At 32.0% G+C, this 26,892-nt stretch overlaps 1 protein-coding gene across 2 annotated transcripts in view; it reads right to left on the reverse strand.

The window, feature by feature from the left end:
- LOC135126578 (homeobox protein SIX3) overlaps window positions 1-26,496 on the reverse strand; it is an 81,956-nt gene extending 55,460 nt beyond the window's left edge. For both annotated transcript variants that reach the window (XM_064052605.1, XM_064052604.1), the window contains exon 1: window positions 25,727-26,496. In XM_064052605.1, coding sequence (XP_063908675.1) covers window positions 25,727-26,433 — 707 coding nt within the window. In that variant the 5' untranslated portion in view covers window positions 26,434-26,496. The remainder of the gene's footprint in view (window positions 1-25,726) is intronic.
- Window positions 26,497-26,892: the final 396 nt, after the last annotated feature.

A 26,892-nucleotide genomic window follows, 5' to 3' on the forward strand; every position in this document is an offset into this window, starting at 1 on the left:
AAACTTGGAAAATTTGAAATTAAAAAGATCTGTAAATCAAAAATTGGAAAATTAAAAATTCGAGAATTAAGCAACCGAAAAATCAGAACATCGAAATCTCAAGAACTAGGAAAATTGAAAAACCGAGAAATTAAAAAATTCCAAAACCAAATGGCGAAAACTTGGTAAATCGAAAATTCGAAAAGTCGAAAAATCGAAAAACCGAGAAATCGAAAAATCGAAACATCGAAATATTCAAAAACTGAAACGTGGAGATCTCGAAGCATCAAAGAAGAAATCGAGAAATGGAAAAGTGAGAAGTTGACAAAATCGAAAAATCAAGAAATCTAAATAGTCTAGAATAAAAAAAAAAATGAAAAGTTAATAAGTACGTGACATTAAAATAATTGATAAATAGAAAATTTAAAAATCGAGAAATTAAACAATCAAATAATCAAAACATCGATATGTCGAGAAATAAAAAATTGAAAAATCGAAAATTTGAAAAATTGAAAAATCGAAAAATCAAAATTTTTAAAGCTCGAACAATTGAAAAACCGAAAAATCTAAAACCAAAAACCCGAAAATAGAAAGATCGAGGAATCGAAACATCCACAATTAAAAAAAATTGAAAAATTAAAATATCGAAAAATCGAAAGACCAAAAAATCCAAAAATTTCTAAATCGAAAAATTGAAATTAAAAGACCGAAAAATCTAAACTTCGTGAAATCAAAATTCAAAAATCTTAAAAATAGCAAAAATGAAAAACCGCGAAATTGAAGAATCGAAGAATTGGAAAATTTCAAATCTGAAATGATCGAACGTTAGGAAATCGAAAAATTGGAAAATCGAAATATTCAAAAAATGAAACATCGATAAATCGGAACATCAACAGACAGAGAAATTGAGAAATGGAAAAATCCAGAAGTTAAAAAATCGATAAATCGGAACATCAACAGAGTTGAAAAATCGAAAAATTAAAAAATCGAAATCGTTCAAAATCATAAGAATTAATAAATGAAAAATCGAAGAATTTAAAATTAAAACAAAATCGGTAAATCGAAAATTGCAAAATCTAAAACATCGAACTCTCGATAAGTGAACAAATAGGAACATTGGAAAATAGAAAAATTTTAAAACAGGAAAATTGAAAAATCTAAAAATTTAAAATTTTAAAAATCGAGCAATTGAAAACTATAACTATCGAAGAATTGAAAGATCGTAAAATCGAAAAATCTAAAAATTTTGAATTTAAAGATCAAAAAATTAAAATATCGAAAAATTTAATATTCGAATAATTGAAAAAACTTAAAATTTCAAAAATTTTAAATTCCAAAATGGAAAAATTAGAGAACTGAATAATTGAAAAACCGTAAAATCGAGAAATTGAAACATTGAGAAATCGAAAGATCAAAATATCAAGAAATCGGCAAATGGAAAAGTCAAGCACAAAATTTCAGGACAGAAATATTGAAAAATCGAAAAATCAAAAATTCTGAAAATCGAACAATTGAAAAACAGAAGAATCTAAAACCGAGAACTCGAAAAATCGAAAGATCGAGAAATCGAAATTTCAGAAAATCAAAAATCCAAAATTTACAAAATCGTAAAAATTGAAAAACGGCGAAAAACTGGAAAATCGAGAAGTTGAAATATTCCAAAACTAAAATGACAAAAAATTGGGATCTCGAAAAATTGGAAAGTAGAAATATTCAAAAACCAAAATCAAAAAATTAATAACTGAAAACTTGGAAAATTAGAAATTAAAAAAATCTGTGAATCAAAAATTGGAAAATTAAAAATTCGAGAATTAAGCAACCGAAAAATCAGAACATCGAAATCTCAAGAACTAGGAAAATTGAAAAAAAAGTTTTAAAACCAAAAAATTAAAAAATTGAAAATACAAAAATTTTAAAAATCGAACAATTGAAAACACGAAAAATCTAAAACCGAGAATTCGAAAAATTGAAAAATCAAAGAACTGAAAAATCGAGAAATTGAAAAATCTAAACCTTTAAATAAAAAAATAAAACATCGAAAAATTGAAAAGCCGAGAAATCGGAACATCAAAAAAATCGAAAAATTGAAAATCTAAAATTCAAAAATCGAAAAAGTAAAAAATCGAGAAATCGAAAAATTGGAGAACCGAAATATTGTAAAATCCCAAATCTGAAATATTGAAAAAGTGAAAAATGGAAGAAAAATTCAGGAATCGAAAAACTGAAAAATCAAAAACTTGAAAATCGAAAAAATGAAGAATTGAAAAATCAAAACGTTGAAAATTGAGAAATCGAGAAATGGGGAAATCAAAAAATCAATGAATCAAGAAATTGAAAATTTGAAAAACTAAAAATTAAGAAACGTCAAAATTGAAAAACTGAAAATATTTAAAAATCGAAAAATTGAAAAATCGTAAAACTGAAACATCGAAAAATTGGGAAATCGAGGAATCAAAAATTTAAAGAATCGAGAATTGAGTAATCGAAAGACTGATAATCGATGAACGGATAAATTTTGAGTAACGATTGACCATAGAAGATGTAATATTTCAAAGCATTCTATTTTGCAATTTTAAACTTAAATTGTAAAACGTCGTTATACAATTTTGACTTTTTTTCCAAAAATTTGGATATCTAGTGTAAAAACTCGAAACAGATGTGGACGAGTATCTTCCTTTATACAACTTAAATAATATATTTACTAATATAAATATTACAGATGACGTCATCCTACTGTTGGTGGGGATGACTAGCCAAATTGCCAAACGGAAACAGGAAACCTATTTTTTCGTACTCTAGGGGTGATATTTTTTTGTTAATCTGCGTTATTATAAATCTTCAGTTTTCGTTTCTTTGACACCCCCTCTTCACGAAATGAAGACTTTACGTGTCGCTAATGTAATCTCATTAATACCTCCCACTAGCGATAAAACTCAAGTACCATAGGGTGCCTTCGTTCCTCTTGAAAGCAAATAAATAACTTGTAAATATATGTATAGCAAGAGGGTGGCATAAAACACTCGAAATTAAGTGCTTACGACGCATATGCATTGTTGGCAAAACATGTCATTTTTCCAGTGTCGCCACCCTTTAAATAAACGATTTGTTAATTAATAAGCCTCCTGTTCGTTGATAATGTGTGCATTAAATATACATAACCTAAAACGAGGTTAAAATGTCTACCGAAAAGTTAGGAATTGTTTTATTGGAGTCATTAATCACACGTCTGACAGTCGATTAGTGGAAAATGTATTACTATTTGTAATTTATTTGTTTCATGCATATTGCATACAATAATCTATTGTTTAGATTTTATCTCCATTGACTACAACAAATACACTTTTATCGTGGGTGCGTTGCCACAGGTATAGAGTAATATATTCACATGTTGTTTTTTATAAATGATATACTTGCTATCCTATAATTTGCTTTGTAGATTAATCATTGTCGGCTTTCTTTAATTACCCTCGCTATTCGCGAATAACGTAATGTTCTTTAATTCGTTTAAGTGAAAATTAATATTTATGAGGGAATAATCGCGCCGAGTAAACTTCCACTACTACCAAACGACTGCGGATATAACTAAACACTTTAAAATTCAATAAAATATTTACGGAGCAATTTTAACCGATGACGTCACGTGTGTAATTTGTGTTGCGGCATCTCTCGCATATAATTAAACATGAATATTAATGACTAATATCGTTCCGTGACGTTCTCATGCGTTTAATCAATTTATAAAAAGTTCAAAAATGGAAAAAACAGCTGTATCATCGCTGCCACGAGATGAATACTCTGGTGCCTCCGGCAATGTGTTAGCGAGGCAAATCGCGTTACCTAAATGTGATTCTTACCCCACAGAGAAGTACATTGTGCCGTCGCTTTGTATAACCCTATAATATACTATTACTCTGATTAGGTTAGGGCTGCTTTCCCATAGTTCACGGAACATGCACAATCTCCCTTCTCATCTCGAACTTAGATTTGTTTTTGATAAATCACTGCGTTTATTTTCGGAACGGAGGAAAAGAAACAAATAACGACCGAACACAGGCTGGTCCACAAATTGTACACGGATATTTCTATTACGAGTATTATTACATACTGATTTTACAGATTTTTAATGTCGGAAGTATCGTAATTGCGTCCAATGGACGACTGGGTACTTTTATGATTTCTCAACGTTTCATGACCCCCTACCCATTTAAGTGCAACATTATTCTGAAAGATGTAAAATACTTAACTATATTAGTGTTGAATGTAAAAAAATGACATTAAATATTGTGGAAACAGATGTGTAAAAACAATTATCAATTAATTATTATTAATTTTTTAATTCTATAAAACATATGTTATGAAAATTGGATCGGTAATAGAGGCGCTACATGATGGCCAGCTCGCAGACCAGATTTCAGCTCCTTAGATTTATTGCTGTGACGATACCCAAAAGATTTGCCGTATTTGCGACCCTTGCCTGATTTAGAACATTAAAAAAATAAATTGGAAATGTTATATTTATAATATATTAAGCTAAAAACAACAGCGTTTATAGAACTGCGATATTTCTAACCGTTCACAAAATACTAGCAGTTTGATCTGGGACACCTGTATTTGTAACAAGTATCAACCATAAATGAACAACAATGATTGATAAAATTAGATTTGAAATTATCTCATGAAAGAGTCCGAACAAAAAAAAATTTAGTCAATTGGCTTTTAATTAAATTTTCATAATTACAACCAAAAATGGCGGTTCTGAAATTTAAAACATAGTTTAATATACCGAAAAAGAATATTAAACGAAAAAATAAATATTAAAAAAGTAAACTAAAGGATAAATACAAGATAAAACTAACTATAACTAAGCAATAAAAATACAGTCAAAGACAGCTATGGATTTTTCAAAGTTTTTGATCCTTGCATTTTTAACCGCAACTTTCAAATTGACTGTGGTCTGACAGAACGAAAATTCTAGCAAAGAGAAATCTTCAAAAATGCATGGCCATTTTTGATGGCATTTTTTATTGTTCTCTCGGTATAAATCAAAATAGTTGAAGATTTGGTTTCTACAGAATATTCGTCTCGTCATCAGAATAGCGTCAATTTGAATATTTGAGCTAAAAACGCAACGATCAAAGACATACTTTCACAAATTCATGACTATTTTTGACCGTGTTTTCTATTGCACTCTCGGTTTAATTCAAAATAGTTTTTCTCTTCGCTAAAAAAATTCTCCTCGTCATCAGATTATTGTCAATTTCAATGTTTAAATAGAAAATGCAACAATCAAAGACAAACTTTCATAAATCCCTAGCTATTTTTGATCGAGTTTTTATTGCTCTCTCGCGAATTTGAATGTTTGAGTTGAAAATGCAATTATCAAAGACAAACTTTCGAAAATCCGAGGTTTTTTCTGATCATATTTTTTATTTAGTTGAAGATTTGTCTTCGATATAATATTCGTCTCGTTAGATTACCGTCACTTTGAATATTTGAGTTTAAAATGCAACGATCAAAGACAAACTTTCACAAATCCAAGACTGTTTTGGATCATGTTTTTTTTATTGCTCTCTCGGTATAATTCAAAATTGTTGAAGATTTCTCTTCGCTAGAAAATTCGTCGCGTCATCAAATTACCGTCAATTTGAATGTTTATGTTGAACATAGATCAATCAAAGAGAATCTTTTAAGAATTCCTAGCTATTTTTGATCGAGTTTTTTATTGTTCACTCCGCATAAATCAAAATAGTTGAAAATTTGTTCGTCTCGTCGTCAGATCAAAATGTTTGTGTTGAAATTATATTAATCAAAGACAAACTTTCAAAAATCCTTGGCTATTATTGATCGTGTTTTTCATTTAGTTCAAAATTTGTCTTTCAGAGAATAGTTAGATTACCGTCAATTTGAATAATATTTGACTTAGAAATACAACTATCAAAGACAAACTGTCACAAATCTATGACTGTTTTTTATCGTCTTTTTATTGCTCTCTCCGTATAAATCAAAATAGAAGATTTGACTTCCATAGAATATTCAACTCGTCATCAGAATACCATCAAGTTGAATGTTTGAGTTGAAAATGCGAAAGATAAAAGACGGACTTTCGAAAATCCGGCGTCTATGATCGTTTTTTTTTTCTTTTAATTTAGTTGAAGATTTGCCTTTGATGGAATATTCGTCTCGTTATCAGAATACCGTGAATTTAAATGTTTGAGTTAAAAATGCAACGATCAAAGACAAACTTTCACAAATCCGTGACTGTTTTTGACTGTGTTATTATTGCTCTCTCCGTATAATTCAAAACAGTTTTACCCTTCGCTAGAAAATTCGTCTCGTCATCAGATTAGCATGAATTTGAATATTTAAGTTGAACATACATCAATCAAAGACAAACTTCCAAGAATTCCTAGTTATTTTTCATCGATTTTTTTTATTGCTCTCTCCGTATGAAACAAAATAGTTGAAGATTTGCCCGTCTCGGCATCAGATCACCCGATTACTGTCAAGTGAATGTTTGAGTTGAAATTATAATAATCAAAGACAAACTTTCAAAAATCCTTGGCTATTTTTGATCGTGTTTTTATTTAGTTGAAGATTTGTCTGTGATAGAATATTCGTTTCGTTAGATTATCGTCACTTTGAAAATTTGAGTTAAAAACGCAACGATCAAAGACAAACTTTCACAAATCCATGACTATTTTTGACCGTGTTTTCTATTGCACTCTCGGTTTAATTCAAAATAGTTTTTCTCTTCGCTAAAAAATTCGCCTCGTCATCAGATTATCGTCAATTTCAGTGTTTAAATTGAAAATGCAACAATCATAGACAAACTTTCAAGAATCCCTAGATATTTTTGATCGAGTTTTTATTGACCTCTCGATATAATTCAAAATAGTTGAAGATTTGTCTTTCATAGAATATTAGTCTCGTTATCAGAATACCGCGAATTTGAATGTTTGAGTTGAAAATGCAACGATCAAAGACAAACTTTCACAAATCCATGACTGTTTTTGATCGTGTTTTTTTTTTGCTCTCTCGGTATAATTCAAAATAGTTGAAGATCTGTCTTTCATAGAATATTCGTCTTGTCATCAGAATACCGTGAATTTGAATGTTTGAGTTGAAAATGTAATGATCAAAGACAAACTTTCACAAATCCATGACTATTTTTGATCGTGTTTTTTTTATTGCTCCCTCGGTATAATTCAAAATTGTTGAAGATTTCTCTTCGCTGGAAAATTCGTCTTGTTATCAGAATAGTGTCAATTTGAATGTTTGAGTTGAAAATGCAATGATCAAAGACAAACTTTCACAAATCCATGGCTATTTTTGACCGTGTTTTCTATTGCACTCTCTGTTTAATTCAAAATAGTTGTTCTCTTCGCTAAAAAATTCGCTTCGTCATCAGATTATCGTCAGCTTCAATGTTTAAATTGAAAATGCAACAATCAAAGACAAACTTTCAGAAATCCCTAGCTATTTTTAATAGAGTTTTTATTGCTCTCTCGATATAATTCAAGATAGTTGAAGATCTGTCTTCCATAGAATATTCGTCTCGTCATCAGAATACGGCGAATTTGAATGTTTGAGTTGAACATGCAATGATCAAAGACAAACTTTCGAAAATCCGAGGCTTCTTTCGATCATCTTTTTTATTTAGTTGAAGATTTGTCTTCGATAAAATATTCGTCTCGTTAGATTACCGTCACTGTGAATATTTGAGTTAAAAATGCAACGATCAAAGACAAACATTCACAAATCCATAATCATGTTTTTACTGCTCTCTCCGTATAATTCAAGATAGTTTTTCTCTTCGCTAGAAAATTCGTTTCGTCCTCAGATTACCATCAATTTGAATATTTAAGTTGAAAATGCAACAATCAAAGACAAACTTTCAAAAATCCCTAGCTACTTTTGATCGAGTTTTTTATTGCTCTCTCGGTATAATTCAAAATAGTTGAAGATTTGTCTTTCATAGAATATTCGTCTCGTCATCAGAACACAGTAAATTTCAATGTTTGAGTTGAAAATGCAATGATCAAAGACAAACTTTCAAAAATCCGAAGCTTTTTTGATCATCTTTTTTAATTAGTTGAAGATTTGTCTTCGATGGAAGATTCGTCTCGTTAGGTTACCGTCACTTTGAATATTTGAGTTAAAAATGCAACTATCAAAGACAGACTTTCACAAATCCATGACTGTTTTTGACCGTGTTTTTATTGCCCTCTCCGTATAATTCAAAATAGTTTTTCTCTTCGCTAAAAAATTCGTCTCGTCATCAGATTACCGTCAATTTGCATATTTAAGTTGAAAATGCAACAATCAAAGACAAATTTTCAAGAATCCCTAGCTATTTTTTATCGAGTTTTTGTTGCCTTCTCGGTATAATTCAAAATAGTTGAAGATCTGTCTTTCATAGAATATTCGTCTCGTCATCAGAATACCGCGAATTTGAATCTTTGAGTTGAAAATGCAATGATCAAACACAAACTTTCGAAAATCCGAGGCTTTTTTTGATCATCTTTTTTATTTAGTTGAAGATTTGTCTTCGATAGAATATTCGTCTCGTTAGATTACCGTCACTTCGAATATTTGAATTATAAACGCAACGATCAAAGACAAACTTTCACAAATCCATGACTATTTTTGACCGTGTTTTCTGTTGCACTCTCAGTTTAATTCAAAATAGTTTTTCTCTTAGCTAAAAAATTCGCCTCGTCATCAGATTATCGTCAATTTCAATGTTTACATTGAAAATGCAACAATCAAGGACAAACTTTCAAGAACCTCTAGCTATTTTTGATCGAGTTTTTATTGCTCTCTCGGTATAATTCAAAATAGTTGAAGATCTGTCTATCATAGAATATTCGTCTCGTCATCAGAATACCGTGAATTTGAATGTTTGAGTTGAAAATGCAAAGATCAAAGACAAACCTTCGAAAATCCGAGGCTTTTTTTGATCATCTTTTTTATTTAGTTGAAGATTTGTCTTCGATAGAATATTCGCCTCGTTAGATTACCGTCACTTCGAATATTTGAATTAAAAACGCAACGATCAAAGACAAACTTTCACAAATCCATGACTATTTTTGACCGTGTTTTCTGTTGCACTCTCAGTTTAATTCAAAATAGTTTTTCTCTTAGCTAAAAAATTCGCCTCGTCATCAGATTATCGTCAATTTCAATGTTTAAATTGAAAATGCAACAATCAAGGACAAACTTTCAAGAACCTCTAGCTATTTTTGATCGAGTTTTTATTGCTCTCTCGGTATAATTCAAAATAGTTGAAGATCTGTCTATCATAGAATATTCGTCTCGTCATCAGAATACCGCGAATTTGAATGTTTGAGTTGAAAATTCAACGATCAAAGACAAACTTTCATAAATCCATGGCTGTTTTTGCTCTCTCGGTATAATTCAAAATTGTTGAAGATTTCTCTTCGCTGGAAAATTCGTCTTGTTGTCAGAATATCGTGAATTTGAAAGTTTGAGTTGAAAATGGAATGATCAAAGACAAACTTTCGAAAATCCCACGTTTTTTTTTATCGTGTTTTTTATTCAGTTGAAGATTTGTCTTTGATAGAATATAATATTCGTCTCATTAGATTACCGTCACTTTGAATATTTGAGTTAAAAATGCAACGATCAAAGACAAACTTTCACAAATCCATGACTGTTTTTGATCGTGTTTTCTTTATTGCTCTCTCGGTATAATTCAAAATTGTTGAAGATTTCTCTTCGCTGTAAAATTTATCTTGTTATCAGATTATAGCCAATTTCAAGTTTGAGTTGAAAATGTAACAATCAAATACTTTCAAAAATTCCTCACTATTTTTGATCGAGTTTTTTTTATTGCTCTCTCCGTATAAATCAAAATAGTTGAAGATTTATTTGTTCGTCCCGCCATCAGATCACCGTCAATTGAATGTCTGAGTCGAAATTGAAATGATCAAAGACTAACTTTCACAAATCCGCGACTTCTTTTGATTGTGTTTTTTATTACTCTCGCCATACAATTCAAAATAGTTTTTCTTTTCGCTAGAAAATTCGTCTCGTCATTAGAATAGCATCAATTTGAATGTTTGAGTTGAAAGTGCAATGATCAAAGACAAACATTCGAAAATCCCAGGCTTTTTTTGTTCGTGTTTTTTATGCAGTTGAAGATTTGTCTTTGATAGAATATAATATTCGTCTCATTAGATTACCGTCACTTTGAATATTTGAGTTAAAAAGGCAACGATCAAAGACAAACTTTCACAAATCCATGACTGTTTTTGATCGTGTTTTCTTTATTGCACTCATCAGAATACCGCGAATTCGAATGTTTGAGTTGAAAATGCAATGATCAAAGACAAACTTTCGAAAATCCGAGGCTTTTTCTGATCATATTTTTTATTTAGTTGAAGATCTGTCTTCGATAGAATATTCGTCACTTTGAATATTTGTGTTAAAAACGCAACGATCAAAGACAAACTTTCACAAATCCATGACTGTTTTAGATCGTGTTTTTTTATTGCTCTCTCGGGATAATTCAAAATTGTTGAAGGTTTCTCTTCGCTGGAAAATTCGTCTTGTTATCAGATTACCGTCAATTTGAATCTTTATGTTGAACATACATCAATCAAAGACAAACTTTCAAGAATTCCTAGCTATTTTTGATAGAGTTTTTTTTTATTGCTCTCTCCGTATGAATCAAAATAGTTGAAGATTTGTTCGTCTCGTCATCAGGTCACCGTCAATTGAATGTTGAAATTATAATAATCAAAGACAAACTTTCGAAAATCTTTGGCTATGTTTGATCATGTTTTTCATTTATGTGAATGATTGCAGGTTCCAAGCGACTACGTGAAGCTGGTGACTATTATCGACTTAAGCAAATTTTTGTGTTGGCAATTATGAGTTATTGCTTACATGGCTATATGTCAATTTTGACATGAACGCGCCTAACAACCGTGAAGATAAGATGACAGCTACTGACTTAGTGTCATTAACTTGACATTGACACTCAGGTATGCCATCATAAAATTTTAGATACGTTACCAACCTGACAAAAAAGTAGTCAAATATTTTGAAAAGAAATTATTACATATATTTAAAAAATGCCAAAGATAAATACAACATAAAACTATCTATTATATTATATCGAAAGAGCAACAAAGGCACGATCAAAGATGTCTATGCATTTTTGAAAGTTTGTCTTTGATCGTTGCATTTTTAACCGCACCGTCAAATTGACTGTGGTCTAACAAATCGAAAATTCTATCAAAGACAAATCTTCAAAAATTCATGGCTTTTTTGAGCGTATTTTTTATTGCTCTCTCAGTATAATGTAGACAAATATTTTTATGTAAAGGTTTGCAATTCTGAGTTATAGGTAACAATGCTATATGTTTCATCATAGTACTGACTTAGTGACGTAAATGTCAAAATGAGAAGCAGATATGCCATCATAAAATTTTAAGTATGTTATCAACCTGACAAAAAAAACACAAATGTCGCATAAGCAATGCATAATTTTAAAATTAAGTCTATTATATGAATAATAAGACATTTTAAAAAATAATTAACCTAATTAAAATCTGAATAATACATCTGTGGATAATCATACAAAATAAAATACGGTAAAAATAATCGTGGACTGTTTTCATACAAAAGTTTTTACCTGATCTTGATGTTTGAATGTACCTAAAAATTTTTTGTTCAAGAATTTATATATAATTTTTTATGCGTTAAAAAATTCAATTTTGTACTGTCTACCATTTGATTTTCTAAATTTCTGTTCTAGTTGAAGAAATTTAAAAATCACCAGATATTTTATTTCGAACTACTTTAATTGAGATATTTTAAATCTTGCTTAACATTTTCCTTTTTTATTTTTTAATAATCAATTTTTACTAGTTTTTCAATTAGTATTAAATTTTTAACACGCTTTATTTTTAAACATTTTTAACTGAAAACAGATAATCACGCATTTAACGAAGCGTTTAGCGACGTCTGATTGGCGCAGACTCGGTCACGTGGTACTTTAACGCCGTCTTAAAATTTTAGTCGCAACCAAATATTTATTTGAGCTTGTGTAAACCGGGTCTTAGATGTTTCAAATTTAATTTCACGGTCAATGGTTTCTTTATTAATTGATGTATCGGTTTGTGGTAAAAACAGAACTTAATAACAAATTTCCGCTCTCGACTGTTTTAATGTCAAATAAGCACAATAATTTTTTATTGAGTTTATATTTATTGTATGTACTTGAATTTTAAAAACTTAATATTTATGTACTAAGCAACTAAGCGATGTATTTTTTTTTTTTTTTTTTGAAAAATACAAACAATATTATATAGCATTCTCAAATTTTCGTTTGATTCCAAATTTTTTGTAGTGTTCCCAAACAGTTTTTTTGATGATCATCCCACGGGAATAAAATGTTATACAGACTGTTCCAAAAATCACAGACAAGCTCGATGGTACAACGTTGTTAAGAAGGCCCTGAATAACTCGAAAACAATAAAAATTTTGGAAATATTAAATTTGTCTAATAGACAGTTAAATAATAATTTAATAATAATTTGCTAAATTCACTTTAAGACGTCAGAATTACGAAGTAAATTCTTCTACTTTGAACTTTAATATTTTCAAAAATGTACCTTTTTAACATACCATCGAGGTTTTCCGTCACTTTTGGAACAGTCGACCGTTTTTGTGTTTAGATACCACGTGAACAAAGGTTTTATTTTTTAGGAAGAAGAAAAAAAACTCCAAATTTTGCATAAATCAGCTTAGTTTTTAATATATTTTTGAAAATAAAACAACATGTTTTTTTAACGTATTTAATCTTTTAATCTAATCACAATACTTATTTGTATATAAAAATAATCACATTAATAATCACATGTTTCATAATGTCTCATTGACACAATATTCAAATCACACGTTGATTTTTGGGAGATCCTCTCATGGCAATTTCTGAAAATCCTGTAATTATATTTATTAAAATTTTTGAAATTTTGAAATTGTGGTTTCAATTTCCACAGATGAAAAGAAAATTAAATCACGTGTAATAAATTTAAGACCCTGAATTGGCTACATTACGAATTACGTGTCCACTTCTCGTTAGTATAATTTTTAGTGGAATTCAACCCACCCAGCCCACCAAAGCCCCGACCTGGTAAAATCCCCCAAAAACCTTGTCAAAACGATTTACCTGAGTTCTATCTCCTGTACAACAAGACCCCCGCATGATAACCCACCGTGTAATCCGAGAAGGCAAGTTTCTTGTTTCAAGCCGAGTTTCGGCCGGTTTAGGTCGCTAACATCCTTCTACATCATTACTCACACAAGCCACATTACTCTCTTTGGATTCTGGAGCTGATTCCTTCCAGCTTTGGCACGTGATTTTGAAAGTCGCTCCGAGAAAAATTCTCAACTGTTTTATTCAGTGCGAAGAATTCACGTCGAAGTGATTTCGCTCTTACGACCGGACATGGAGATATAATCGGGTGGTAGTTCCTGGCATCATATCCGGTGTCTAAATTGCTATTAAGGTGTTGTAAATGAGTTCTTAAGTAACTTGTGCTTTCGTGTTAACTCCGCCGTTATCGATCGATAACGTTAATGCAGTTTTTAAGTGGGAGCTTCGGGAAAATTTTAATTGTATATTATGTATATGCAATTATATTATTGCTTTGCGGTGTAGGTTTAACGATTGGGAATTACAATAACGACGCAAATTTACGCTACGATTTTTTGCAGTGAGTTAAAAGTGTCTAACTCGATTATGTATGACATTGCATGTCTTTTGTTCATTAAATGTGTAATTATTCCTATCAGATAATGATTTTCTGCATTGAGTCGTGAAACAACTTTACAAATATCCAGCAGAGAAACTTGTCTGATTTTCACTATTTAACCATTAATCACAATTGCTAGTAGCGACTTTCATTCATAACTAGAACAGGAAATGCCTTCAGAAATTTTTGTGATAGCATCTGAGGTATTTGTTGTCATTTGTAACAGGTTAGAATTGAGGTGGGTTTTTAACTGTTTTGATTATGAAATTTTGGAACTTATCTAATTGATTTGATGAAGTATATATAAAGAGTTTTTATTAATCGTAAAGTTGTTTCATAATCAGGTAGTAGTTTTGAAGTAACTTTAAACATTCAGTTGAAATTAAACACTGTGTATCTAATAACAACGAGAGAGCAATTAAAACACGATCAAAGGTAGGCATGGATTTTTGAAAATTTGTCTTTGCTTGACGCTAATCTGACAATATGGAAATTCTATCAAAGACAAGTGTTGAAAAACCCACGGCTGGCTTTGATCTTGTTTTTATTGCCTGCTCGGTGTTATATAATATTAAATAATAATTCCATAATAATACGTGTTGTATACTTTTTTAATGTGCGACAGGTGTGTTATTCATCTGTCTAAGTAATATGATACAAGGACATTACATATTAAAAACTGATAAAAAACCGGGTTGGAATTACATTAATCAGAGTTAAGGCTGTTGCTACATTGAAGTGGACAATAAAAATGGCGAATCAGATATCAATGCTACTTATTAATTGATATTAATTCTTGAATTTTCGTGATCACTGCAAGCCGTCTTGTAGAAACAACCTTAAGGAACTTTTGAACAACCTAGTTACTATTTATATATTTTTAAATTTTTAAAGATGTTTAATGCTGCAATATCTAGTAAATATCTAAAACAATTTCAATGTTACCCTTAAAATTTTAACCACACCGAAAACTAAAAAAAAATAGTAAAAATTTTTGCCGACGTATTTCGCCAACCACTTTGGCACTATCTAGACAAAACTAAGCCAGTTTTGTTTAGACAAGTGAGTTTAGTTTAGTCTAGGTAATGCCAATGTGGTTGGCGAAATGCGTCGACAAAAATTTTTATAAGAATTTTTGAAAAAACTTGAAAATATCCTAAAATTTTAGCCATTATATGTATAGCTAGAAACTGACTTTCATGAACTATGTATTAAGATTAACATATGTTTTTGTTTGCCAGGAAAACTATCTAAAAAATGTGAACTGATAATTAAGGTTAAAATAAAAAACCCGATCAAAGACAGCCATGCGTTTTTAAAGATTTGTTTTTGATAGAATCTTGTCAAATTTGTGAAATTTCCTTCATCTGAATGTTTGAATTGAAAACGCAACGATCAAAGACAAACTTTCACCAATCCATGACTGTTTTTGACTGTGTTTATATTGCTCCCTCCGTATAATTCAAAATAGTTTTTCTCTTTGCTAGAAAATTCGTCTCGTCATCAGATTACTATCAATTTGAATGTTTAAGTTGAAAATACATCAATCAAAGACAAACTTTCAAGAATCCCTAGCTCTTTTTGATAAAGTTTTTTATTGCATTCTCCGTATAAATCAAAATAGTTGAAGATTTATCTTTCATAGAATATTCGTCTCGTTATCAGAATACCGTCAGTTTGCATGTTTGAGTTGAAAATGCAATCATCAAAGACAAACTTTCAAAAATCCTTGGCTATTTTTGATCAAGTTTTTCATTTAGTTGAAAATTTGTCTTCAATAGAATATTCGTCTTGTTAGATTACCGTCAATTTATATATTTAAGTTAAAAATGCAACGATCAAAGACAAACTTTCAGAAATCCATGACTGTTTTTGATCGTGTTTTTTTTGCTCTCTCGGTATAATTCAAAATAGTTGAAGATTTCTGTTCGCTGGAAAATTATCGTTATTAGATTACTGCCAATTTCAAATTTGAGTTGAAAATGCAATAATCAAAGACAAACTTTCAGAAATGCCCTGACTATTTTTGATCCAGTTTTTTTGAATATTCAGCTCGTCATCAGAATACCATCAATATGAATGTTTGAGTAGAAAATGCAATGATCAAAGACGAACTTTTGACAATCCGACGTTTTTGATCGTTTTTTTTTTTTAATTTAGTTGAAAATTTGTCTTTGATAGAATATTCGTCTCGTCATCAGTATACCGTGAATTTGAAAGACTGAGTTAAAAATTCAACGATCAAAGACAAACTTTCACAAATCCGTGACTGTTTTTGACTGTGTTTTTATTGCTCTCTCCTTATAATTCAAATAGTTTTTCTCTTCGCTAGAAAATTCGTCTCGTCATCAGATTACCGTCAAATTGAATTTTTATGTTGAAAATACATCAATCAAAGACAATCTTTCAAGAATTCCTAGCTATTTTTGATCGAGTTTTTTTATTGTTCTCTCCCCTTAAATCAAAATAGTTGAAAATTTGTTCGTCTCGTCGCCAAATCACCGTCAATTGAATGTTTGAGTTGAAATTATAATAATCAAAGACAAACTTTCAAAAATCCCTGCCTATTTTTGATCCAGTTTTTTATTGCTGCCTCCGTATAAATCAAAGTAGTTGGGGATTTAATTGTTCGTCTAGCCATCAGATCACCGTCAATTGATGTTTAAGTTGAAATTGTAATGATCAAAGACAAACTTTCACAAATCCGTGGCTGTTTTTGACTGTGTTTTTTATTGCTCTCTCCATACAATTCAAAATAGTTTTTCTATTGGCTAGAAAATTCGTCACGTCATCAGATTACCGTCAATTTGAATGTTTAAGTTGAAAATACATCAATCAGAGACAAAATTTCAAGAATTCTTAGCTATTTTTGATCCAGTTTTTTTATTGTTCTCTCTGCATAAATCAAAATAGTTGAAAATTTGTTCGTCTCGTCGTCAGATCACCGTCAATTGAATGTTTGAGTTGAAATTATGATAATCAAAGCCAACTTTCAAAAATCTTTGGCTATTTTTGATCGTGTTTTTTATTTAGTTGAAGATTTGTCTTTGATAGAATATTCGTCTCGTTAAATTACCGTCAATTGAATATTTGACTTAAAAATACAACTATCAAAGACAAACTGTCACAAATCTATGACTGTTTTTGATCGCGTTTTTTATTGCTCTCCGTATAAATCAAAATTCAAGATTTGACTTCCACAGATTATTCACCTGGTCATCAAAATACCATTAATTTGAATGTTTGAGTTGAAAATGCAATGATCAAAGACAAACTTTCACAAATCCGTAACTGTTTTTGACTGTGTTTTTTATTGCTCTCTCCATACAATTCACAATAGTTTTTCTCTTGGCTAGAAAATTCGTCACATCATCAGATTACCGTCAATTTGAATGTTTATGTTGAACATACATCAATCAAAGACAAACTTTCAAGAATTCCTAGCTATCTTTGATCGAGTTTTTAATTGTTCTCTCCGCATAAATCAAAATAGTAGAAAATTTGTTCGTCTCATCGCCAAATCAGAATCTTTGACTTGAAATTACAATAATTAAAGACAAACTTTCAAAAATCCTTGGTTATTTTTGATCGTGTTTTTCATTTAGTTGAAAATTTGTCTTTCAGAGAATATTTAGATTACCGTCGATTTGAATAATATTTGACTTAAAAATACAACTATCAAAGACAAACGGTCACAAATATATGACTGTTTTTGATCGTATTTTTTATTGCTCTCTCCATATAAATCAAAATAGAAGATTTGACTTCCATAGAATATTCAGTTCGTCATCAAAATATAGTGAACCAAGAGTTATAAGGTTATATGGCCATCATAAAATCATCCCATTGTGTCGAACTTAAGTTGTTTACAATAGAAAAGGTTTTAGGGTCGTAAATAACGTGTCCACTGCAGCTCGACCGGCTCTTGTGGTTTCGTTCAGGGGCGGCTTTCACTAAATATGAAAATCCACCTCTCCACTATTTTTTTACTACCTGCAGCCGCTGAGGGTTCCGAAATAACCACTCGCTTTGAAAGCCGGCCCTGTTAAATATGAGCAAGAAATGTTTAGAAGATGATTTATTGCCAACCGGTAAGCTTAGTGCGAACCACACAAAGGGGGTATTTATTTGCGGTCAACTACTTTTATGATGGCCATATAACCTTATAGGTCTTGGTTCACTATACCATCAATTTGAATGTTTGAGTTGAAAATGCAATGATCAAAGACGAACTTTTGAAAATCCGACGTTTTTGATCTTTTTTTTTTTAATTTAGTTGAAAATTTGCCTATGATAGAATCTTCGTCTCGTTATTAGAATACCGTAAATTTTAATGTTTGAGTTAAAAATGCAACGATCAAAGACAAACTTTCACAAATCCGTGACTGTTTTTGACTGTGTTTTTATTGCTCTCTCCGTATAATTCAAAACAGTTTTTCTCTTTGCTAGAAATTTCGTCTCGTCATCAGATTACCATCAATTTGAATGTTTAAGTTGAAAATACACCAATCAAAGACAAACTTTCAAAAATCCCTAGCTATTTTTGATCGAGTTTTTTTTTAGTTGAAGATTTGTCTTTGATTCTTCTGGTTAGATTACCGTCAATTTGTATATTTGACTTAAAAATACAACTATCAAAGACAAACTGTCACCATCTATGACTGTTTTTGATCGTGTTTTTTTATTGCTCTCTCCATACAAATCAAAATAGTTAAAGATTTCTCTTCACTGGAAAATTCGTCTTGTTATAGCTGGTTTTAGGGTTTTCCAACAAATTAAACTGAGTTTGACCCTGGAATGATATGACAGCTGGTATGTACATACCAGGTATAATGGATTACAGAATTACAGTAAGTGCGGTCCTGTTGTTCCAAGCTTAAGAGACAGCGCTCTTTGTCTTCATTCTAAAGCGATTTTATGGCCCACCTACCGCTAAGGATTGGAAAACCCTAAAAATCAAGTCGGTTTTTCAGGTAATTTTAATCTCTTATTTTGACAGCAGCTTATCACCAATTTCAAATTTAAGTTGAAAATGTAACAATCAAAGACAAACTTTCAAAAATCCCTGACTAGTTTTGATCGAGTTTTTTTATTTCTCTGTCCGTATAAATCAAACTAGTTGAAGACTTGTTCGTCTCGTCATCAGATCACCGTCAACTGAATGTTTGAGTTGAAATTGTTATCGTGTTTTTTATTTAGCTGAAAATTTTTCGTTGATAGAATATTCGTATCGTTAGATTACCGCCAATTTAAATATTTGAGTTAAAATGCAACAATCAAAGACAAACCTTAGAAAATTCGTGGCAATTTTCGATCGTGTTTTTTATTATTGTCTCCGTGTAAAACAAAATAGTTGAAGATTTGTATTTGATAGAATATTCGTATCGTCATCAAATTACCGTCGATTTGAATGTTCGAGTTGAAAATGCAATGGTCAAAGACAAACTTTCACAAATCCACGGCTGCCTTTGGTAATGTTTTTGTATTACCATTTATTCATATAAATCAAATAGTTGAAGATTCGTCTTTGACAGATTACCGTCAATTTAAATGTTTGAATTGAAAATGTAATGATCACAGACAAACTTTAAAAAATCTTTGGCTATTTTTGATTGATTTTTTAAAAATTCAAGGGTATTTTGATCGTATTTTTTATTTCTCTCTCCATATAAATCAAAATACTCAAAACAGTTATTTGATATAATAACAATTTTCAACAGTAGCTAATCTTAACTGAAAATGTGTTCGGAATAGCAATAATTTTTTCTTACAACAATAAAATTATTTTATATGACGTAATTTCGCTAATTGTCTATTACTACTTGCATCTTTGATAGTAGTTTTCAATCAGTTGGAATGAAACATCCAACGAAAAATATAAAAACGTGAAAGTTGATGACTACACATCATCTAAGTTAGATAAAGATAGATATAAAATTGTGTTCACGCACTATAAACCCGGACCTATTAATTGAGTGCTAGGCTATTACACCGATTAAGTCAGCCAAAATAAACAATAACTCTTAAGAAATAACCGAAAATGGTTATCCGCCAGAACACACAATAAACAAATCGGTAATCAACATAACGCATTTAGCCGTTAAAACGCATTTCGGTGTAAGCCATCCACAAAGCATCTGTAACACCCTCGACTGACTTCTTAACTCGGCCACCGCCTCGTCAAAACAACTTCATCCTTCAAATTACGCATAAATCAGGACAAAGTGCCGTCTTGCATATTAATACTCAATTGTGTTTACAGCCTGTCTGTCAAACCCGGTTCTTCAGAACACGAAAATTTGCGGATCTGCAAAGTCTGTACGCCTCATTAGACTCAGTCTTCAGTTTCAACACCTGCAAAAGTGTGATTTTCAAAATCTGGAAATTCCCAGAGTTAAGAGGGATTGGTTTTACCCATCCCAGGTCTAAATTTGCTAAAACTCAGAAAAGCAATTGTTCCCGAGAGAGTGAAAGCACGATAAAGCAGCAACGGTTCGACACACTGTTCACAACTGTCACTAAAAATTTATCAACTCAGCTCAAATTTGTCGTACAAAAATCCCCCAACACGGTTACATAATTTTAATCAACTGCTGAATATGGCTGTTTACAGTGTAAATACGCCAACAAAAAAACATTCTTATCCGTCCAGCGTCCGGCAGCTTTTGCGCTTGCCACTACTTCCAGCGCAACAAAAAATTAATGAGAATGGATTTTTAATTAAGAAGTTTCCCCAGCAGCGACACAAACTTATTAAACTCCGTCACTGCATGCACGAATTAAAAATAAACAGAACTGTAAATCCTGAGACAAGAACTCGATTCGGAAAAAATTATACGGTAGCAGTAAAGTTTCGAGTCGGTTTTATAGACTTTTGCTCGTTAATAAAATAGTCGAGAACCCGACGTTCAGCGAGCGGCGGATCGCTGCCTATGCTGTAATAATTACATGTTACTGCTTGATTTACGGCCTATTGAACAAGACTACCGGAATCTTTTATTGCCGGTTGGAGCAGCTCTGTTTACATGCTTATCAAAGTATTATATCAATGTTTATGAGGCTAGTTTTGCCGGAGAGGTGTCGGGATTATGTTGTTAGAAGTGGAAGGCGATTTTACACAGGAGAAACGGTGGACGGTTTTGGTGTTCCAAGCAACTTTAGAGTGTACATATTTGCTTTAGGAGACTGTTTAGAAATGCTTGTTCGACAAGTTGGCCACGACTTTTTACTAAATATCAAATATGCCACCTTTTTCGTATGAAGGATTCAAGATTGTGAGCAAATAGTGTGACAGCTGGCAGAACTGTAACTAATCAAATCCATCATCAAAACCAAACGTAAAGTACGTAGTCAGGTTCGATGAATAGGCATTTATTAGCACTATGTAGAAAAAATCTGGCTTAGATGGCAATCGGTGCAAACCCTCATCACAATGAAGCGTGATACACCTACAATTAAGCGTAATATAAGTTTTATTACACATTCGTAGTTAGTATAATTATGGTAATAATTGTTTCTACGTGAATTGTAAATTTTTGCAGTAATTTATCTTCAATAACAACGTTTGTTTTCATGTGTTAAAATTTTGCTTTTGGCGACACTTCGCATTCATAATGATTTGATTTTTTATAGAAACAGTAACATATGATTTTCATAGCTTCACTTGTTCTTAAATTTTTTAGTGAATGAAAAATTGATTACTCATTTGTTTTGTTACATAACTGAACTGAATATTCGCATATTAATTAAATAACGGAATAAAAACATGCAATTAAAGTTCACAAGAAATTTTCCTAGGGAATTTATCCAAGTCACAATCACTAGGTGCAAAAATGCTCTTTACACAACTGTTCCAAAATTCACACCTACATTAAAAATTTTATTTACACCACTTGTATGGCAATTACAACGTAAAGTACGCCTTTTACGCTTTTTTTGTTTATAACTAGTGATCACTGTATTTCTAACAAAGACTTGTATAAAAGTCCTGAGTGTAGCGGTTTTGGAAAATTTATCGGCAGAAATAATTTTTAGCAATATATTGTAGAAAAAATTCCCAAGAAAGTTAACAAAAATTCTTAATAATTTTTTCGCAAAGAACAAATGTCGCAAACATTAAATGAACCTTTTAAAAACGACAGTTAAGATTGGAAAAATTATGGAACATATTTAAACTAATTTTTTGAGAAAAAATTACCTTTCTATTTCTAAATATTTCATTATTTTATGATTTTTTTTTTATAAAATATACTCGTATAATTTTAATTTCCACATAAACATGGAACAGTATAACAACATATATAATAGGAATCATCATCACAACAATTCACCCTAAATGTACCTAATAAATTTAAAAAATTGTAGCTCTACGGAGAGAGCAATAAAACCACGATCACAGACAACCATGGATTTTTGAAAATTATTTTGGTCTTTGATAGAATTTTCGTCCTGTCAGATTATGGTCATTTCAAAACTTTTTGTTTTATTCGTCATTATTAAAATTTTATAACCTAACTTTCTTGGGTAGGTACTTAAAAGAGTCATAAATTTGTGAATCAGGTTGAGCAATACTACCACAAAAAAATTTCAAAATAGGTTAATTATATTGCCAACTAAAACAATACTTGTTGATATATACATTCTGTATTTAGTCGATTTATTTTCACTACCTACGAATTTATCCGCTGAAGATCTGAAATCATTTTTTATTCTCACAGTGTACCTAACAGTATTAATTCTGAATTCATTCCTGCCTCATTTTCTTAGTCATAGGAAAAAAAAGTCGTATTCCGTAATTTTTTTTGTTCTAGCTAAAATTATCACATTTTTTTGAGATTATTTCAAAATTAACTTTTTAATATTTTGAGCAAATTTTAAAATATACGTATTTCTAAATAGAGTTGCTTAATGCAGTAAATATAAGTACCATGTAATCGAAAAAACCTTGCAAAATATGCTTTTGATTTTTTTTAATTCTATTGGCAGCACTGACGGTTTCTGTGATTTTGCTATAGTGTCACGTTCATATTTTGTGGTTATGTAAATCGCTGTCAACGATAACTCACCCTGTATAAAACATAATGTCAAATTGACAGATCTAACTATTGTCAGTCAAAAATAATGATACTGTTGACATTTTTTTTTTTATAAATTCCAAAGCATACTTGACAAGTTTTTTTTTCGATCGTATGATGCCAGTATGTCATAAAACAATATTTTTATTTGATTTACCAGTTTTAACATGTATATACGGTGTGTTCGAAAAAAAATCCAGGCCCGCAGCTGTTTTATTTTTTCGACTGCAGCATTATACACAGCGTGACACTTCAAATTAAGTCGTTAAAATTAATATTTAACATTCACTTGTTTTTTTACGACATTATTTTTTCTTTTTTAATTCATTCATGTATCATGACGTCGAATTTTGTTACTAAATTGTGGAAAAAATGGTTTAAATTATTGTGTCAAAACGGCTGTAATGTGTTATATGTATTAATTTAACTATTTACGTTAGTAAGTTTGACAATATTTGTTGCTTTTGTTACTGTGCAGAAATATCTAAGTTTGAACATGAACTTTTTATAATTCAGTACAAAATCTTGTTGCAAATACCGGGTGTTACTAAATGATTCATTCATGTATTAATGCACAGCTTCAATCGACTTTTTGTTTAATTAATTAATCTGTCAATTAGTTGTCAAATTTTAAATCAGATCTTAACGTTTATTTCTTTAAATCACAAAAAATACGAAAACATGTGTCGCCCAAAAACTGTAGATATTTTTCGAAAACCGCAATTTTTTTTGCGTGTGATCACGGCTCTCTAGAGTCCTAGATGCAAATCATTCATTAATACCTGTATATTAAATTATCAATGTTCGAAAATATGAAAACATGAAAATCAATGAATTCAGAAAAAGTATATATAAAAATCTCCTACAAAATATATAGGGTGTCACAGACAAAAACAAATGAATATTAAAAATTAATTTCTTAAATCATGTCGTAGTACCTATATTTGAAACGATTTAGTGTGACGTGTAGGTAGGTACACAATGCTGTGCTAGAAAAAATCAGGCAGCTACGGCTTTTTTTTTGAACATACGGTATAGAGCGTGATTCAAAAATACTTATTTTGGATTGGGTATATAAAAGTGAATAATTTTTGGAAGTATCATATTTTTATTCATGGTTTTCTTCATTTTATAGTATTACAAAAAACTTAAAAAAGTTCAGAATTATTTTGACAACAGTGGCTAATTTTTGGCCTTAAACTATCGATATAAATCTATATTTTATTTTTGTAAGTGAACGCCAAGTTGACACGCGGAATTTTTAATGACTTTTCTCAAACGTAGATTTTGATCTTAATATCGAACGGTTTATTTGTGCGCCACCCTGTATAGAGTGACAAAGGTTCCAGTTTTTTATTTCGAATTTTATATAATTTAACTTTCGGTTTTGATTTGCTTAATTCATTTTTAAGTACATTTAAAATTTTATTAGATTTTAAATACAAAAAATTCAACTGCTACTTATTTTAATAAGAATAAATAGAATAGCTGAAGAAAAATTCCTAGTGTGATAGAAAATGTAGTTATTTTTAAAAACAATAATTTTTATAGCAATTTCAGTGGCAGAACTAAAAATCTACGGTATTCAAAATTACGTTTCTCATAGAGGCAGTAGATTCGAACATTTTTGAAAAACTTTTTTGGATTGATTTTATTTTTAAATTAATTTACTCCCAGTTTTTATAGAAACTCTGATTTGATCATTTTTAACCAGGATTCAAATGTTAGTACAGAAATCATGTAAAGAAATAACCCGGAAACACATCGGTTTTCACTCCACAAAAAAATTATAGATGTCTTAAAATTGTTATTAGTGAATTTTAAAATTAAAACAAATATTTACAACGATGTGAGACTCATCAGGGATCATTCAAAATTGTCCCTTATTTTTTTAATCCTTTTTATTATTAACTATGTACTTGATTTGCAGTAATAACATTTCCACACTTCCAGAGTTCGATTAAACTGGAAACATTATCTGGTTCTGGACGCCATAAAGACAAACAGAACATAGATACTTGAGTACTAAAAAATACATCAAAGTCGGAATTTCAGATAATTAATTGAATAAAAATATTTCATGCGTTATTTTGTTCGGGAAAATTTTGTTTGAACATATTTTGTCGATGGATAGGTTAACTTTATTAAAGAGAAGTTTCTGTACTCTAAACGGATTTTCTGAAATGGGTAGATTCTGTAACTATCACAAAATATCTACCAAACAATAGTGGTAATTAAAAAATATATACATATTTTAATAATGGAGATTTGAATCTTGTGACGGTTTTTCGAGTATAGTGTGTAAAATAATATATTGAAAATTATTTTGAATAATGAAAATTCGATGGATGAAATTTCGAAAAGAAAAATTGAGCTTTGAAGATCTGTATCCTCTACATTTGGACGAAAATATAGGTATGGGAGTAATTTTTGCACATTTTTTAAGGAAGAAAATCTTGTAATCACCAGTTTGGACATGCCATTTCCGTATTATTTTTTTATTTGTATTAGAGACACTGAATAATGTCAAAATATTTTTCAAAAAACCGTTTTTCCTAGCACATTTCATCAGAACAAAATTCTGGTACCTCCGTTCAACTTGTGTCAAAAATCGTGCCCGAGACCTCAAACACTCTAAAAAACCGCCTAGCTCCCGGTGTTAGACAGCTCTCGCTCGCAAGCAGCAATTATCTCCGAGCTAAACCTCACGTTCGGCCCAATCCCACGATCCGTCCCTGGCAAAAAATGTAAATACTTTCAAGTAGCCACACATCCAATGATTAATCTGTTTCATCTTAGCAGCAAATGATTTACGATCGAATGAGCGTATTAATTATCGCAACCGCCTCTCTGACTTATTTGTCAAAAGCCATAAATAAAACCAACCTGTTCTTAGCAGCCGCCGCCCGGTCCCTCTGCCTCCGGTTCTTGAACCAATTGCCCACTTGCGTCGGCGTCAGCCCCGTCGCCTGCGCCAGCTCCCGCTTCTTCGTGGGGTTGGGATACGGATCCTGCAGATACCACTCCCTCAGCAGACTCCTGGTGCGCTCCTTGAAGCAGTGCGTCTTCTGCTCCCCGTCCCAGATGGTCCTCGGCCAAGGGAACTTCTTCCGCACTCTGTACTTGTCCACCGGCCCCAGCGCCCGCCCCCGGAGCTTCTCCGCCTCCTGGTAGTGCGCCAGCTGCCACATCTCCTGGAGCTTATGGTGCGAGCCTTTGCTGAACTTGTTGCCTTCAAGAATCGCGTACAACTCCCGGAAGTTGCCGCTGTGGAAGCACACGATCGCTCGGGCCCGCAGCACGGCCTCGTTCTTGTTCAGCTCCTGGATGTTGGGATGGGCGACCGGGAGCGACCACAGGAACCTCGCCAGCCGCTCGATGTCGCCGCTCTCCTCCAACGTCTCACACACCGCCGCCACCTGGGACACCGTGAAGTTGAGCGTCGGCAACGCGAACATGGGGTTGGGGATGATGGGCCCCGGAGCCACGGGGGTGACCGGGATCGGCACGCTGATTCCGGGCGAGGACGACGCGTCCGACTGGTTCCCGGAACCGGGCCCGGAGCACAGCCCGGAGCCGAGGCCTAGCGCCATGTGGGTTGCCAGTGTTGCAGCGTTTCGAGACTAGAGGAGCATCTTCGACACTCGCGTCGCGTTGCCGAGAGCGGACTGAGGGCGACCATTGGCAAGAGCGGGGCCGTTACCTCGGTTACTTGGTTACTGGCGGGCCAATGGAATGGTGGGTGGGGGGGATGGCGCGAGGGGGGCGTGGTTTGTGTCAGTCAAACGCGGAGTTTACGGCGGATTGTGGCACACGGCTAACTGGAGGTGATGGGTAAAGTGGTCGGCTCGCCGGTGGAGATGTCAGCGGAATCACGGGAAGATACGCCTTTTTGCGCTGGAGCTGATTTATAGGGGTATCGGGACGGATCGGGTTTCGGGTTTAGGTGAAGGATTGATAAACACGGGGAAATTATGGGAGGTGGAGGAGGTGTTGACACGGGGGGTTTGGGATTTGTGGGCATGGTTTTAGTGGCGACGTATGGCTTAGAT

The sequence above is a fragment of the Zophobas morio genome, unplaced genomic scaffold (genome assembly GCF_036711695.1).
Source record: "Zophobas morio isolate AGI-343-1 ecotype UQ-CSIRO unplaced genomic scaffold, CSIRO_AGI_Zmor_V1 ptg000011l, whole genome shotgun sequence".
Classification (NCBI taxonomy): domain Eukaryota; kingdom Metazoa; phylum Arthropoda; class Insecta; order Coleoptera; family Tenebrionidae; genus Zophobas; species Zophobas morio.